We start from the raw sequence: 18,830 nt of genomic DNA on the forward strand, positions 1-18,830 counted from the left end.
TGGCCAGCACTTCATCACTTCGTGCTCTGACAGCCGCCTTGTCTGCCCCCATCTTCCAGCACCAGAAGCCTGGAGAGATGCTCCAGCTCCTGGTCTTTCTCCAGGTGAGGATTCCTCCACAGAGTGCTGCAAAAGCTTGGTTTAATCCTCCCAAAAGGCAGGTGCTGGATGTGAAACCCCCTCCAGCTCAGCCAGCAGAACCTTGCCAGCCCCTCATGAGCAGGCTGGGGTGGAGGAGGGACAATTAATCCTTGTAGCCCAGTGACATTAAACCTGCCATGGAAGCTCCACCTTCCTATACAGGCAGGTGAGATAGCCTGTAAATCTTTCAAACACAAAATACGTAAATCTGGTCCTTAAAGCAGCAGCACCACTGCAAGCCAGGAGCAGTTGGAAATCACACCAAGCTGGTAGCGGAATTGCTGGTGACATTTTTCATTATTCACTAAAAAATAACTTATTATCCAGGAGCTGGAGAAAACTCCAGAGTGCACAAGCAATGGTAATCACAGAATCACAGAATTCCCTGAACTGGAAGGCACCCTTAAGAATAAGAGACAAGTGAGCTACAGCTGTCATAAACTACATAAAACTGATCCACTCCAGTACTCCCTCTGATCACCAAGTCCTCTGAAAAACATCTTTTCTAAGCAATGCAGAAGCTCAGAATCTAAAAGGGAAATCTAAAACAGGGCTCTTGTGCTCACATGAGCACCTTCTTCTTTCACTTCCATACAAATACCAAGACAGAATACCCAACTTCTGCTCCTCAGTCTGTTTTCACCAGCAGCAAGGGATCCACACTGACATATGGCACGAGAAAACCTGCTTAATACTGCTGCACTTTAGCAAACAAGATGATAAAAGCAGCATCTCACAAAACGTGGTTTTGTAATCTCAGAGAATGGAGCAAAGATGGTGCTTAAAAGCATGAAAAAAACCTGTGGTAATTAACTTGTACTCTGCTACACAGCTCAACAAGAAAAAAGAGTTTGAAGGATACTAAATATAGCAAATAAGCAGCAATTAGTAATTAACCTTTGAGCTGGGTATTATCTGTTCAACTCTTTTAAGGCAGCAGAGGGGCTTAAACTTGGTTTCTTGCACTCAGGGTGAGTGCTATACCACACAGCCCAGCAAACAAAAGAGGAGTCACCCAACCACAGCCTCTCTGCATCTCCAATTCCCTTTTTCTGACATGGATTTTACATGGAAGTCTAATGACAAGTCAAACGGTTGGTCACACTAAAGATTTTCTATCTTATTTCAGTTGAACATGTAAAGATTTGGCTATGACAAATAACTTTTCTGATGGTTCAAATGGTCATTGCAGCTCAGCAAAGCCCCAGCTGTTGGCACCTTACACCACAACTGTTGATATTGCTACAAGCTCCATGAGCTGCAAGCAGCTTGCTAATTAACCACAATTCATTCTAAAAAAAACAATTAGAACCACAGTGAAGGAGCATGTCAGCATCGTGACTAAACCCATCATCAGTCAAACCACGTCTGGTAGGTTGAGACATCCTGGAAACATCCCACAGACATTGTCTTCCTGCAGAACTACTGCTGAATTAATGAAGTGGCATGGGAACTCAACAAAGAATTGCTCAATTACTTCCCAATTAAAAAGAATACACAGAAGAATGTGTGTCAGGAAAAAACTGTCAATGTCTTTGCAACCTCCAGCTTCCTGCAGATCCTGAAGATTCTCAAATGCCATGAACTTTCCCAGTTATAGACTGCTGTCACCATCCCAGATTTACAGAGGTACAGCTGAGCACAACCCTTTCATTTTAAGGCTGCTGTCAACATTCCATCGTGGAATCAAGAATGGTTTGGGGTGGAAGGGATCTTAAAGCTCATCCAGTTCCATCCCCTGCCATGAGAAGGGACACCTCCCTCCAGATCAGGCTGCTCAGAGCCCCATCCAGCCTGGCCTTGAACACTTCCAGTGGGGGAGGCAATTCCCAACCAGTGCAAGTCATGTCAGCAACGTGAGCTGCCATAATAAAACCACTGATGGATTTTTAACTAAAATCTAGGCATTTTGGGCATCTGTCACTGCACAGGGTGAAAATCCAGTGCTCAGAATCCCACGGGATGTCTGTATTCTTCTATTTAAAGTTCCTCTTTTCAGTTTGACAGGGTAACTCTGACTTAGTGATCACAACTGTTCTCCTTCAGGGAATTCTCCTGAAGCCATAAACCCAAGTCCTGGGTGTGATGTACCCAATTACAGGGCAGCCCTGAGCTCCACTGCATTCCCAACTGTCCAGTTTCCTTTGTTTGGTGACTGGGAATCCCTGGATGTGCTGGTTAAACATCCTGTTAGCCAATCCTCACAGCTGAAGAATTGGGACTGTTGGATATAATTGACATCCCAGATTACTGAGGCATGTTGAGGGAATTGAATTGCTCCACTGTTGCTCGATAGCTTCCCTTAAATTAAGGAACTCTTCATATGATCAAAACAGACGCTTACTCATCTGTTTATTTTCTCTTCATTTGCAGGGAACTTAATTCTGAATTCCCTGTGTACTTGGGGTATTTACTCTTATAGGAGATGGTATTTAAAATGCTTCAATTACCACTTTTCTCTGACAGACTCTAATAAATCAAGAGACCACCAGGGTGATTCCAGCTTGGAGCCAGGCCCACACTGCTCCCAGGCTACACATTCCCAAGATAATGGAATTCCCAGGCACACAGGGTGCTGGTGCCAAGGTCCCAGCCACATGGTCAGGACAGGAAAAGATGAGCCCTTGAATGTCAGGATCACAGCCTGGGGACAAGGGGTGGCTTCCTTCAACTGCAGGTGGGAGACACAAGAGATGATGAGAACCCAGACTTCCATGTGACAGCTTTCCCAGTACAGCTGGCCAGAGACCAGGACTGTGCACTCCCTTTCTCCTCATCTCTGAGAATTTGGTCCTGGAAGCCTGACTGTGGAGGCTGAAGTCAGCATCACCAGTGTCCAAGTTTTCTTTGTTTCTGCAAAGCCACATCTGGGAGAAGCCAGATGTGGGAATGGCACTGCAATCCCAGCCAGAATCAAAGCTGAGCTTTCCCAAACACACCAGAACCACCAGGCAGGTCTTGTGCCTTCTAAACCCGAGTGTGCTCAGGTCCAGCTTCATCTGCTCCTCCCCACCATGTCCTAAGACAATGGAATTCCTCTGTTCCAGCCTGGTTTGATATTCCCCACGCAGCTGGCACCAGCCAAATCCCTGCCTGCACTGTGAGGCTCCACCTCTGATGCCTTGGATCCTTACACAGCAGCGAGATGAGTTGTTTGAAAGCCTTCATGAAATTGTTAAGCAGATAGTTTAGACATTTTGAGGAGGAGAGAAGGTTTTATTGTGACGTGACTGACAGGTTCTTTGAAGGGTATTTTACAGTCTGACTCTTATTTCTAAAAACACCGTGACAGGTAGAACTTGATGTGGATGTTTAATGGGGAGACGAAGGGAAATTATGACAAAAAGAGATCATTAAACATTTTCCTTTTTTTAGAACAGTTAATTTCACACACAGAACTAGAATTTCTAAGTGGAGCATGCACCACTTAACAGAAGAATTTAGGGTAAGCCTGCTTTCTTTGTCTTGATGTCTACTCTCAGTGAATGGGGAATGGGAAAAATGGTCCAAGGACACAGCAGAGAGAAAATAAGAATGAATTCAAGAAATGTGAGTTAATATACAGGAAGGGAGAGGTACTGGGAAGGAATTCCAGGGGAAGTGTGTGTCTGGAGCTCAGCTGCACACCCAGCAGAGGAAAACCATGGGAGAGCAGTATTTGCTGGGAAGGGATGCAGCAGAGAGGTGGGGAAACACAAGAATTCCATTGAGTAAGCAATCTTTCCATCCCAATGTCAGAGCAGTGATTTGGCAAGCAGCCACTGCTGATAATTGAGTTCAGTGGGTCCGTTCCAGTCCTGGGATGAAGCTCATTCCTTTCCGCCTCATTTGCTCCGTATTTACATTATTTGATATCAGAGATCATGAGGAGCCAGGCTGTAAAGCACTTTGACACCTGCTGACAAACGGCCTCACACAATGGCACAGCATTGCTAAGTACATGAATACACAATTTTGAACTCTCCTGCTCCTCCCTGGCACCACCAGGGAGATGCTTCACACCTTCTGCCTCAGTGGGATCCCCAATCCCTGGAGAAATATTTGCCCAAATGGTTCTGGTGCTTTAGGAAGCTGTATCTTACTGAAAATCAGTGTGAATTACACTGCCCAGGTTAAAAGCAGCCTCTGAGATGGGGATTCTGCCCTCAAGCCTCTACACTGTGGTGGATCTCACCCCACCTAAGCCTAACGTTTAGAAGCCATCATAGCTGCAGGTCATTTAAAATTCATCTGCAGCCACAAAAGAACCACGTGCAGTTGTACATTTATTTCCATCTGAGAGGGACATGTCGTGCAGATGGGAGGAATTCCACAGAATCAGAGAATCACTGAATGGTTCGGGTTGGAAGGGGCCTTAAAGACCATTTCATTCCAACCCCCTGCCATAGGCAGGGAATTCTCCCACTGGAGCAGGTTGTTCCAAGGCTAATCCAACCTGAGAAGTGGCCAATTCTCTCCACTGGCTACAGAGAGACAAAGCTGGAGGACACCTGGGTGACCACTTCAATATCCCTCACTTTTCTGATCAGAGACTAAACCTGCCTGGGGAACACACCAGAGGAAAACAATCCCAAGATGGAAACTCCATCTCTGTCCAGGGACTGTGGGCAATTCAGCCTGAATTTGACCAAAACTTTATGCATTAAGAGCTGAATGTGTTGTCAGCAGAGAGAATTCATGGTGCCTGAAACCTATCAGGAGCCACAAAAAAGTTCCTAATTTCATACATCCATTATGAAATTACTGAAAGCAAGACCTCCTAATAAAGGAAGTGTCCTTACATGTTTAAACCAGGTACATGAGCATGATTATTTGCCCTCAGATTGAATTTTAGAGGTTTATATAATAATGACAGCTATAAATTGAAAACAAAATTATGGCAAGTGTCTCAATGACAGAGAGTCTCACATGTAGAAGGGTGAGCAATAAATCAGATGGGCAGTGGAATATTAAATTGCTAATTTTAAGAGCTATTGCTCTTTTTTTTTCTTTTAATACATACTAATATAAAAAGGTGAAACAGGATCTCAGCTACGTCTTTCTTCCTCTTCTCCTTTTCTTCATTAATTAATGTACAGAAGTTGATTAGAGAAAAAGCTTTAATCCCTTTAAATTTAACCACGAACTAGCAGAAAAAAAAAAGAAAAAAGGGTGCAACTAGCTTCATGGAGATGGCAGATTAAATGTATTTGATGATTACAGAGTAGGTTCCACGAGTCCTGTTCCTCACATCTGTTATTTACAGGACAGAGTAGTACCAGAGTGTCTGCAGATATGATTGCAAGCACTGCACACCCAGCCACGCTGCAACAACCTAAATTACACACTGTACCCTGAGTGAAATTGAAGCATCACTGAAGGGATAATAAAAGAGTCACAGGAAAAGCACAGCAGAAAAATTGTACCACTGAACTATATGAAAAACTGCATGAAAAGTAAGTGAAAAATCAACTGCTACTCCATGCCCACAAATACCTCAATCAGTGATGCAATGTGAGTTATTTCACCAGATTTTTGGAAGCAACATGAAGATACCTCCCTGCTCCTACTGGCTCATGGTGAAATATTTCTGGCAGGGTTTGTTTGTTTGGTTGTGCAAAGCCCAGAAGTCACAGTCCAGCTCCCAGTCCCCATCCAGCTCCTTCACAACATTTTTTTTTGGTCACTGTGCAAATCACCACATCCTGCTGTAAAAAAAGTCTCCTTCTCTTGAACACAGGCATCTTCCCCATGCTTCTCCCACTACAATTCTGAAATTCTGAAATTCTTTTCCTTGGCTTTTCTCCACTCTCACACAGATCCTCAGAAATACTAATTTTTTGTGTAACCCAAGCAATCCAACAATTTCTTGAGGCATTTATAGCACAAATTTCTATTTAACAGCATAACCTACCCTTCAGCAAACCCACACCTTGTTCTAAGGCATCTGTCACTTCTCTCAAATGCTTGTTACCATTTTTTACATATTTTGTGAATAAATGCTTCACCTTTTCAAAATGCCAATACACAGAATGGGAATGGTGTTTTTTGGCTACAACAGCATATTACCCTTATTTTTTAATATTTTCCTGCCCACACAAAGCACAGGACAGAAAAAATTCAGCTGAATTAAGCTTTGTTTCTTGTATACTTAGAGTACTACGGAAATAATACACATTTGGGTACCAGAGGAACCCTTTTAAACCAGGCAGCACCTCAAGCATTAACAGGCAGAAGGCTTGCTGTCAACTTCTAACCACAAATAACACATTTACAAATGGTGACTTGCCTAAAAATGAGTTAGAAAAGACAGAAAGGAGACTCAAGCAATGAATGAGATGGATGTAACTGACATCACAGTCCCCACCAACCCATAATGTATCACTGATAAAAGTCACAACATGAGGAATGTATCAAATGTTACAGATGATAATAAAAGCCACAGAAGCTGAAAACCACACTTCCTTTACTGTATATAAATAGGGGAGATACTTACACTTACAGGTTGACTTTTTGGCACATCATAAACACCTTCTTTCTTTTGGCTGGTAGGAACCTGCAACAGCAAAGGAAAACTGAGGTCACTACAAAAGCAGCTGGATGAAAAACTACAAAGAGCACCTGCTATTTATGCACAGGGTGTACCTAAATGAGTAGTTTATTTAATACTAATTTTTAGTATTAATGAAATCGAGGAGGGTTCCCTTCTTATCCAAGTAGGGCCATTAATGGAGAAAATACTGAAGAAATAGAACACCTATCCCAATTTTCTACAGCCCAGGAGTGTTCAGAAAGGAGATTTCGATTCTCAGATAATTCTGGTTGCATGAAGTCGAGGTGTACTTGAAGTTCCTTCCTACTTAAATGGTTGTTTTTTCTTTAACTTGGGGGTTAGAGATGGGCAATGGAGGTTATGGTCAGGTGACTTCATCATCTCCCCAGAGACACAGAGCAGAGCTACCAATGTGAGGGTAAGATGTTTTTACCTTGTGTCAGATTTCTTTCTCACAATTCATTTAACCATTTAAAAAGAGTCTTAATACTGCAGTGATGGGGCCTTGTGGCTGCTCTAGGAAATATTTGGTTATAATGGTACAATTTTCCTAAGGAATTAAGGCCTCTTGAAGCCTGACGAAAGAAAGATGGACAGGGGACAATGCACTTAAAACTCTGGGTGAGCCTTTATTGAGCCACCAGTCATGATTTATACCCAGGGGATTTATAACCTGCTCATGCAGACTCAGCTGCTTTGTAGTACTGGGCTGTGCTCACCCAAGGACCGCTTGTTTGCATATTTATAATTTGTGATTGTATTTCCTTTCCTCCCTGGAAGCACTGAGTGTCCATTGAAAATGACAAAAGCAAAAAGAACTGTAACCTGTTCTCACCAGTGCTGCTTTTCCACAAAAGCATTGGGAGTACAAAAGTTACATTTCAGACAACAATGAAACCTCACAGGTCAATGAGATGATATTGCAAATATGATATAATTATGACCTTTTTGTTTTCTAAGACAATAAGTATCTTAAGGTTCTGATATTAAACTCCTAGACTGGTCTAGGGGAAGCTGACGAAGTGTTACTTATTCATTGAGATATGCTGTCATTTATTATTCTGTATGATATTCTGTATAAAAACATCTCTGTACTGTTGTACAGCCTTCACAAGAAACTGTGTTTTTAACTTGGTGCATATTGAAGAGTTTGTCAAGAACTCTCAGAGAAACTGAATGAACTTTGTGGAAGATCTCTTCTATTCCTATCTTTGATTTTCTCTGGCTACTTCCACTAAAGCCAGTATCACATTAGATAAGTGAAACTGGTAACAATTCAGTGCCATGGCAGTAAGAGTCTGGAAAGAGAGCTGGAGTTGACAGTGTGAGAGCAGGAACCAGGAATGGTTGATTTAGGAAGTCACTGGAAAGCTGGATCTTCACAAAATGAGGGGAGATAAGGAAAGATAAACTGTTTCTAAACTTTTTTACATTAGTGCGCATTTTTAATGCATTTTTTCTATTTTCTCCAATATCTTCCCCTTTCAGCCATTCTCCTCTTCCTCCTTCCAACCTTTCTGTGAAGACATCCCAATCTGAACCTACATCCAGACCTGACTGTGGACTGAGCATTCCCCTGCACTATCAACCCCTCTTTTTCTACTCCAATTTATACTCAGAGGAGAGCTCCTTGCATCTCATATGAAGACAGAGAAACTTTCCTGAAAGCCATTTCTCTGTCCCAACTCAGTGCTGCCTGACCTGCTGTCTTTTCTTGCTGCTCACCACCACATTTGTTTGCATCTCTGCTTACTCTGGGGGCTGCAGTGAATTGCTGTTTTTCCTTTGATTAGCAGCACCAGTAAGAGGTACCAGCTCTATTTCTGCTGTCAGCTCTGTCTCTGTGACAGGCTGTGAACCATCTGGATGTCTTTGCATCTTGCAGCAATAAAAGCACCACAGTCCTAAACCCCAATCTCGGATTGTCAGCTCCTCACGGAGCAGAACTCGCCTCTCCACAGAGACCAGAGCTGCCACACAAACACCAAACCACCTCCCAAAATCCCATCTCCACCTCTCCAGAACGCCAGGCAGCAGAGGAGCTGCTATTAAGCAATCTGAGGGTTGGCATGTGCTCAGTGATTGAGTCCTTGCCTAACAAATTATAGCAACTTACATAGATAATATTAGAAGAGCAGACACAGACACTCTTTGAGGTAATGTATCAAAGAAAGGTGACAGACAGAGAAAGAATGCTTAAAAAGAAAGTTGTGACCTCTATTATGCTAAAAATAAATAGAAATTGTCACTTTCTGCACGTATCTTTCATCTGCAATTCCCCACGGGCTGGGAATCCCTTCCACCAAGGGAGAAGTGAATTTGTTGCATGCCAGGAAATGAAAAGCCAGAGCAGCACCAGCAGAAAGGTTTGGTGAGGCTGAAGCAAGGCTGTGTGAGGTTATTGAGCAGATATATGTTTAGCAATGTCTGCTGTGGGGATGGCTTCACAGTCAATAATAGAAGCTGCCACAAATATGCATCAAATTTAAAAGAAAAATAAAGAAAGCAACGAAAAACCAACCAATCAACCAAAAGCACAAAAAAATATAAAAGAGGATCTTTCTCAATTTTGTTTTTACCAATAGCCTGATGATTCTGAGTTTACCAAGATCTTGTAAGAGAAACAATTCTGTCAGTATCTAAGTGTATAATCTGAGATGTGGAGACCCATATTTGTGGAAGCCAAGAGCTGAGGAAGCCCGTGGGAGCTGGGAAACTCATGGCTATGGACCAGTCTGCAGCTGGGACACCTCAGCATCCATCCATTACAGAGAGACCAAAAAATGACTCCTAACTCCCCAGTTCAGCATTTGCTGTGCTCAGGTAGTGTAGTGCCTGTAGTAAACACAGAGGACAATGCTAGACTGTGAAGATCCAGAGTATGGGACATTAATCACAGGTGTTTTCTGTGAGCACTGTGGGAGGAAACACTTCATCACATCCAGATGCTGTCAAATGAAGCCTTGAGCAATTCTCTGGTGACTTAGAGGACAGTAACAGCAGTACCTTGAGATGAGACAAGGCCTCACTACCAGCTTTTCACCTTCTATTTCTATTTTATGGAAAAGGAATTGCCCAAGGAGTCCTGAAGTTCTCTGGGCTATTCCTCAAAACACAGTTCCAGCTTCTTCCCTACCCACCAATGATTGCTGGAAGATCTACAAACACTGGGAGCAACAGCCCCATTTTGCCTCCTTCCACCTGCTAATTCTTTGAAGTGTCACTAAAAGCTCCACACTTTGATGAACAACAATCATCATTTTTTTCCCTCAAATCTAGTCCTCATGGGATTTTTGTTTCTAGCACAAACCTGACAACTAGACTAGCAATTTTTTAACATTTGCTGAGAATAGTCAAACTTTCAACACTGAAAATGTTCAGCCTTAGGCAGACTCTCACCTTGAGTGAGAGCTTTGCATGTCTTGGTGTGGGAGATGCAAAAAGCTGCATTTTTGAGTACGTGTGGTGCCAGGGGAGCAGCAGGGAGAAAGTAAATGAATCTCATATTAATGACCCTCTGATGGCATCTATAAGATGTCATTTTCTAACATTTAACTTGTATTTCTCTTTCCAATCAGCTTTTTATTTTAGCTTACAGCTACACTAGCATCTCATTTTTTCTATTATCTTCCTACACTTTCTCATTACTTAATTCTTTTCCTTTTTGTTCTAGCCCTGCTCCTGCCTACCTTACAACCTCTTCCTATAAGCAGATCAACCTCTAGTCCAGCTGGATGAAATGCTTAATCACTGCTTGAAACTCCTTCCCCTGCACACTGAACAATTTCCTCGAATCACAATTTTCTCACAGCACACAAGGATCTCTGTCTATCCTCAGATTTGCCTCTAGTATGTGATACAAAATGAATTACATTATATTTTAATAAACCTCGTACTGATCCCTTGAGGATAAATTGAACGACAAAAGATTATTTTATATTGCTTTCAATGCAGTTTTTTGTCAGTGTGAAGAATGTGAGCTTGGGCTTTAACATAACATATGCACTCTGAAAACAGTTTCCCTGGTCTGGGGGGGATATCCCTTGAGAGCTCTGAGGTTTTGCTCAGTTATTTCCTTGGTTAGACAGAAACAAGAGCAGCACCACTGAAATTTCTAGGAACTGCTTGGATGGCCTGCCAACAAAACATCTTCAGCATGTTTCTCAGAATAGGTGTAAAAAATTTCATAAAAATTAACAGAAAAAAAAAAGAGAATCTCCATTTATCACCTCATATGGTGTACTCAAAAGTTTGTGAGTTGACAAAGTTAATATCAATTCGCAGAAGCTGATATGACAAACAACAGAAAAATCACATTGGGACTGGGCAGATAATGTCACCAGAATGAAATGCCAAGACAGTTTTGGTGATGGATGAAAACTAAAAGCAAGCTATGTATGAAATGCACTTTCACCAAACGCTGGCGCTCGTTGCGATGGGAACAGCGAGGGGAGAGGTTTTTATACCTGATAAATGTTTTCCTCCGTTTCAGGCTCACGGATGGGCTCGTGTCCAGCCTCAAACACAATGTACTATGGCAGCAGCGCCAGAGAGGGACAGTCAGAGATGAAACAGAAGGGAAAAAGGCCATTTGGAATTCCACGTCAAAACAAAGGCAGGCATTAAAGAAACAACTTCAAAGCACAGGCTGGCAGCAGGACAACTGGTTTGTTGGGAAGCACCAGGAAAGGTTGTTTCATATTTCATGAACAGGCCTAAATCTCCTCTTAATGATCATTAGAGCAACTCCCTAATTCTTCCTCGCCAGGGAGACTGCCTGTGGCCCAGTATTAATTTTCTGAAGGCAAGGTGGATTTTGCCTCTTTTACATAATGGCAATTATTTCCACATATATTTATTATCTATGAATAAAAGTGCTAAACCCAAGCTGGGAGAACAGGTTGGTGTGTGTGGAACAGGCCACATGGCAAAAGGCTGGCACAACACTTTTTCATTTTCAGGTTCTTGCTTTATTGTGAAGAGTACAGAACAAAACTCCTGACATTATAATAGCTGAACAGTAATTTAGGGCATCTTGAATTTTATCATCTTCCTTGCTGCACCTTAGGCACTGTTCAATATTCACTAATGGTTAAATTGGATCCTTTCAGCATGACTCCCACTGATATGCCTAAGTGGAAGAACACAAAATCCCCAGGAAAAAAAAGTAAACTATCACATATTTTGTTTCAGCACAAAAACACGAGAATGAAATTACATCTTTTTCTTCTTCACACTCAGCAGGGTATTGGACATGAATATATTGACACATTTCTGATAATCATCTTTGCTCCCAGACATTTTTCTTGGATGGAGCAAGACTTAAATTTCAGATCTGTTATTAAATCATAGCTCAAACAGCAACAAGGGAGTGTGTTACAATATCAATGCTACTGTTGGTTTTTCCCAAACATTCACCCTCTGAATTAAATTCTGGCTCCACAGAAAACAAAAACAAAATGTCAACTTATTACTATGAGGACAAGATGCCACCTTCCCTAATTCTCAGAGTAGCTCCCTTTTCAGTTAAGAGTTTGTATTAAAAAATGATAACAAATCTCATTTTGAAACTTAAAATCTGATACACAAGCCACATTTAAAGCAGCATTTATGACATATTCATCTAATATTTCTATACTCCAACTGAAACATTCCATTCTATACAGACATATTACTTACAGCTTCATTTCTAAAAATGCTACTTTCTGTGGAGATTTTAAAGATTTCTCACAAGACCTCTCAGTAAATTTCAAAACCTCTTGTTCAAGGTTTTGGCTGTGTTTGAAGATAACATGTATCTGTCATTTCTGAAACTCCAAGGCCATACAGCTTCAGAAATTACCTGGTATACAGGATCTTCTACATCTTCTTCCAAAATTGTCTACAGCAAAGTAAGAGGACAGGCAGTAAAAGCAAAGAACATAAACAGCAGAGATAAAAGAACTGTATTCAGAAATTAAAGGACAGCAAAGGAACAAGCAAAATGGGCAGGTAAGTTCATAGTTTTCTTTCTTTAGGATACAGATAAAGTCACATTATGGTACAAAGTAACTTTATTCAAGTTCCATCCGAGCTTGACAATCTGCACCTTGTTTGACTTGATTCAAACACACACATTCAGAAGTATATTGAATCTCTCCTAAAGCATGAGACACTTAAATCCTGGCTTACAACACTTAAATCCTGGCTTACAACACTTAAAACCTGGCTTACAACACTGACCCTTCATTAACGTTTTCCTTCTGATTAGAACAAACACTAAGCAGGAAATGAGGGGATCATTTCCAGCTGCCAACCAGGCTCACCACACCCCAGGGACAGCTTTGAGCTCAGTTTAATCCTAGGCTGGGCTCAGGCTGGCTGCAGGGCTCACGCTGGTCCTTGGGAAGCCAGCACTGCTCAAACCCACTGCTGTCAGAAGTGCTGAGGATGCTCAGAGCCTCTCTGGAACAATTTGGGGAGAAACTCCAAACCCAAATTTTCGTGGCAGTAGCCTAAGCTTATTGGTGTACCTGGTATACCGCCTGCTCACACTGTTTGTCCTTTTGTGCCTTTTTTTCCATTTCTTCCCTTTGTTTCAGTTCGTAGATGAGCTGAAACAGGTCTCGCAAGTCCAGGATTACAGGTTCAGCCTAAGGAAGCAAAAACAGGGTGGAGAATTTCTGTAGGGGAAAATAAACACCTCTTACCCCATCCAGCTGATAGAGCATCTCCACAATGAAACTTAATATAGAATTAATTTCTATCTCAGCACCCAGGCCTGGGTTAATTCCTGCTGAACTAACTATGCTTGAAAATTAATGATAATTATAGTTATGAATATAAAAAGCATTATGAATATAAAAGGCACATGGATGAATGTAAAGGCATATTTATTAGTGGTTTATCACCCACTGAAATTACAGTAGACTACACACAATGTGGTTTCCATGAGTATAGGAACATAAGCAAATTTATCTTCATTCAGTCTAGCTTAGCTAGAAAGGTAAACAATAACTAATTATAACAAAACAAATCATAAAAAAAATGGGAACAATGACACACACTCCCTTTTGCCCAAGCTGGTTCCATTAATTTGCTATTTAAGATCCACACAGACACTTGCGACCAGTTTAGCACAATCATAAACAACCCAAGACCAGGCTCTTGAACAGCTCCTTACAAATGGCTTTTCAGCTGAGTTACATGGCAGAAAATGACAGTGATTTGATACTTACTGCCTGGGCTGTTTTTATTGCCACAAATCTATGATTTCCCTCCTTTCCACACACGTATCCAAACGCTCGGTGGTCTGTGATATCCTTTGCAATGTAGGAAATTTCATGAACTGCGTGGTGATGCTGGAGTAGCTAAAAAGAACCAAACAACAGTAGAGAATATCCATCAGAATGTTTGATTAAAAAGCAGTATCATTTCTCCTTCGCCACTTTATCTGGATCCCAACACATTCTGATATGAAAACCAATTAATATTTGAACTCTTTAAGCCTCTTTTTTGCTCAAAATCTGATCAGATTTGACTTGCTTTTGTCGGTTGACTAAAAGCTTCCACTGATGATTTTTCTAGGTATCTTTAAGTGAAATATAATTAAATTAAAAATGTATTACCTAGCTACTACCTATTCAGCATCCCAGGCACAGAATCAGTATTTCTTGGTACATAAACAAGCAGGGGCTGCAGAAATCTGTAGCTTCACACAGGGTGACTCCCAGGCCTGGATGATCTGCAGAGCCACAGCTGAGATCCCCAATACCTCAAGGAATAAGTACCAGACCTGCCTTATCTCCACAAAAATCAGCATCACCCAGTGCAAGGGATTTCACTTCAAGCAGTAACGCAGCTCCAAATACTTATTTTCCTCAGAAAATGAATGTAAATGTAATTATTCAACTGTAAATCAATGCTGAATGCAAAAGTCCACATTTTACTTAAAATCCCACTTTGGTGAATTGTGATAATAAAAAGACTTAATTTTAACTGTGTGAGCATAACTCTGTCCAGAGTTAGGACATTAATCTGAGGCTCTTAGAAGCATCTCTTGTAGTGCCAGAATCTTTCTCACTTTGCACTAAACAGCATTTTATTATCCAAGTAACAGAGAAGTATTTCCACTTAAAATAATTCCACTTTTTCCTTGGAAAGCTTATCTAAAACAATCTATTAGTTTCAATTTCTATCTTCTGATACATTGACCTACTCTTGTATCATCTAGGGATAATGCTATTTCTGAGAGCAGGCAAAGCCTCACAGAGAATTCTTTGGAGGTCCAGATTCCTGCTGGCTTTGAGAAAAGCACATCTTGAAAACCAGCATGGTATCCAGGCAATCTCTAAACAAGCACTTATTTTTGGAGTTAAAAAAAGAGAAGTTAAAGTTTTAAGATGCAGAAGGAGGGAGGGTGTCTGTGTGTGGCAGGGAAAAGGCTGAGGGCGCGCAGGGCAGGGAGTGGGATCTGCAAGGAGAGGCAGCCTGCAAGAGATGGATGGCTCCATATAAAACAAAAGACTGGACATGTTTCATTTTCATTTCACAGTAAATGGCTCTTAATGTCCCCATATCAAGATTGCTTGCTCGTGGCAGAGTTAAGTGTTGCCAGTGACTGCAGGCAGAATGTGGCTCAGCTGAAGGTGCACTTCAGACTCTCCTGACGTGTTGAGCGTTTAAAATTAATGATGGGATCTTACTTAGATAATACAGGGATATTGATTTATTAGGTTTTTTTGAAAACCAAGTTACATGCTATCTGTTAGGATGAAATGAAATGTTCCCATCTCTCTATTCTGCATATGACAGGGAACGTTATCTCTGGCTCCTATTAAATCAAAGTTCTCTGACATTGCTTTATTGATTGCCAGGCAGCGTTTTGCACTGAAATTAAACTGTGATCAGATGCCTTCCTCATGGAATTAAATTTGAAGATTGTTCTACCATGGAAGAGTATCACCCACAAGGTAAGAGAGCAGATGGAGATGCTGCAATATATTTGGGAATCCACATTCACTGTTCAAAAATCATTACATTTCCAATGGTTATGATATTATACACACTGTATCAATAGAAACAGAAATTAAGTAAAGGTGACTGCAATTATCCTTTTCTGTATTTTACTGGATGGAGTGTTCAGGGAGAGCTTTTCACATGTTTGAGGGACACTGAGTTAGAACACACATGTGAAACCCAATGGTGCACGCACACATCTGTACTCAAATGTAGAAATAAACACATCTGTGGTTTCACAGCCCTCAGTTCACCTCATGTGTCTTTTCTACGTATTCCAATGATCCATTCTAAGCACTATTTACTGAGTGTCTGACTTTTTGCTCCTGCACAGCAGAAATGGGGCTCCTGTTGCAGTCAGGAGAGATTCACCACTGTAAAATGCGAGATCAGAATCCTCTTACTAGTGGCCACAAGCACATAAAATAATTATTCCTCAACTCAGAGATGTTTCTGACACCCCTGTATGCCAATACTGATGGATTCCATCACCATCTGAAGTTTTTACTCTGTCTGGGCTGAGAGCTGCTACAAACCATTTACCAATCCTTAAGTGAGGTACCAAATTGTTTTGGAGCACTGCAGCACGACAGAACAGAAGAGTTAATTTGTATTATCATTCAACACAGTCAATTACATATTGCAGAGATTAGAAAGTAATTTAAAATTTAAGTTTCAGTTGTTAACAAAATCCACAGCCTCCAAATTATTTTAGGTCTCCTGTGACTTTAGTCACTGTTGCAAATGTTGGAGATTTTAAATGGAAGCACAGATAAAGTCTCAAACTGGGTAACAAGACATTCTTGTGATGCATGAGTTCTTTTTCTTAGGCTAAACATAATGGCATTATTGTATTTTATTCATATACTAAGACATTTTTGCCTGGTGTTAAACTCAAAAGTCCAAAATATCCATCTGCACCAAGCCTGCTGCCTTTCCTCTTTCCCTTAGGTTTACTCTGGTCTCTCCCACCAGCCATTGTTTGCTCTGCTTTTCTCCATTCCATCCCCTGCCTCTCCTCTTCCCCCAGGTCGCTCCCTGTACATCACACTGAATTGATTTAGCTGCCTCTGAGATCTGTAGCATTTCTAATTTCCCTCAGGCTGCTTGGCACCTATCATAAATTTTTTCACCCCTTATCCTCATCTTGCCCCTTTATTTCCATGCTGTAGCCTCCAGTGCCACTAAATCAATTAAGTCAATCAATTAAGTACTTGGAGGGTCCAGCAATCATGTCAAAAATGTGAGTTAGATGGCATGAGAAAGTCACTGCTTTACTATCGCTATTTCTCTTTTAATGAGGTTGTCTATTTAGTGGAGCCTGGGGCACAGTGTTAAGAGCCACAACAACAACAAAAAAATATCCTGCAAGCTGCAAATCCTCCTGGAAAAGCTGCCCCATCACAAGCAGGAGGCTTGTTCCACACAGGATTACATCCACCAGGACAAGTCTCACAGGGACTGGGGTTGCACAGCCTCTCACTTGGAGTAACTTCACACTGAGCCTGGTTTCAGAGAGCTGGGATCAACTGGGAGCTCCACTTTGGATGCTGGGATGTGGGATGCACATGGACCAAGCCTATTCCTGCCTATTCACACTGGAATAAGCAATAAAACATTCTGCCTGTATAAACTCACCCACCAAACTGCAGAGTCCTTAATGGATTCATAATAAAATAACTTCATGGACCATAGTTTCAGCCATGCTGCAAGTCCCCTCTGTTGCACCTGGGACTGCTCAGCAGCACATAAGGAAACCAGGCCCTGTCTTTTTAGGAAGACCATGGGGAAAAAAACACAGAAATTGAACCTAACAGAGAAAAAGAATGGTAAAGCCTTACACCAAGAAGCTCAGCAAGCCCCAAGTGTGACAGGACATTGACCATTACTTACTGCAACACATCCAGGGCAAACAGTGAATTGCAAGACACATGAGTGGCTCTGAGGTGAATTTTATCTCCCTGCTGCAAGAAAACACCGGGTGGCACAGATGGTTTTCCTTCACTGCACCCAGGAGGATGCTGTGCTCCTTAACAGGGCTCAACATGCAGCACCTGGTCCAATGCTCCTCAAGACCATTCCTTACAATTCCTGTTTGTTTTAGCTGGTATTTGGAGGCATCATGGGGACAACAACACGCCACAAGCATTTTCTTAATTGCTGTGTTTGTGCTGCAATGCTTCTCTGCTGTTCTCTTAAAATGAACCTAGCAGAGGTGGAGTGGAGCTGCTCATCCCCTTCATACACATCCCACAGTCCTGTAGGTGCCCATGGCATCAGGACTGGAATTAAATGATCTTTAAGGTCCCTTCCAACCCAAACCATTCCATGACATGAAACACCTGAATTCTCTACTGCAGATTCAAATCTAGTTCTGTAACTTCTGAAAGTTTTAAGAGATGGACAGCAGTCCCTGTACATAGATAGCTAAAAAAACTCCATCCAAACCCCCCAAACCTGTTCCTGACATAGATTTTTCCCTGCTCCCCATTAAGGTGCATGGATATCTCTCAAGTAGTTGTGAAGCCTTCCACTTCCTCTCCCTCTAGAGGAAAGTGCATTTCAGTGGGACTGTGTACACACAATTTGGAGGAAAAGTCAACAGTCTCAAATGTCAGAGTGAAATGAAAAACACATCAATAAATTGCATTTGCATCACAAACTTTCTCGTGCTGTTTTCTGGAACTTGGTATTTGGATGGCAGATGGGGTGGCAAGACATCAGCCTCATGAGATAAGGCAGGGGATGAGCAGATGGGGAAATGAAACAACCACTGCAAAAATTCTCAGTTTCATGTGAAACAGCAGAGAGGAGACAGCTCAGTGTTATTTCAGAGCTACAGCTGCCAACAACTTCAAACTCCCTGCAAATTACTACTGGACACAGCACAGGGTGACTGAGAAACATCTCATTTCCTATCTGACAACCCTTCCCTACTGTCATGAACACTTCAGTCACATGCCCATGGAGAGGGGACAGAACAAACAATATATGACAGATCACTGTAATCTGCCTTAAATGTGATAGTGCTTAGTGTGAGGAAACACTTGATAGCCAAAAAAAATCTGTTATATAAACATTTACTGCACATGTGGAAAATTTTATCAGGTTTGGTCTAGGAAAGGAAGAGAGCTGTAGAGTTTAGGCTTAGCAAATTATC

General features: G+C 41.6%; 1 protein-coding gene across 15 annotated transcripts in view; it reads right to left on the bottom strand.

Annotated features, from left to right (window-relative positions):
- DAB1 (DAB adaptor protein 1) overlaps positions 1-18,830 on the bottom strand; it is a 409,388-nt gene that overhangs the window by 20,500 nt on the left and 370,058 nt on the right. For 11 of the 15 annotated variants that reach the window (XM_039711669.1, XM_039711665.1, XM_039711666.1 and 8 more), the window contains 5 exons: positions 13,891-14,022; positions 13,186-13,305; positions 12,516-12,554; positions 11,140-11,205; positions 6,617-6,676 (listed from right to left, as the gene is read on the bottom strand). In XM_039711669.1, the coding sequence (XP_039567603.1) occupies positions 6,617-6,676; positions 11,140-11,205; positions 12,516-12,554; positions 13,186-13,305; positions 13,891-14,022 (417 nt within the window). The remainder of the gene's footprint in view (positions 1-6,616; positions 6,677-11,139; positions 11,206-12,515; positions 12,555-13,185; positions 13,306-13,890; positions 14,023-18,830) is intronic. The other 4 variants (XM_039711676.1, XM_039711674.1, XM_039711671.1 and 1 more) reach the window with 3 other exon arrangements.

Source organism: Passer montanus, unplaced genomic scaffold (genome assembly GCF_014805655.1).
Source record: "Passer montanus isolate IOZ18808 unplaced genomic scaffold, ASM1480565v1 scaffold25, whole genome shotgun sequence".
Classification (NCBI taxonomy): domain Eukaryota; kingdom Metazoa; phylum Chordata; class Aves; order Passeriformes; family Passeridae; genus Passer; species Passer montanus.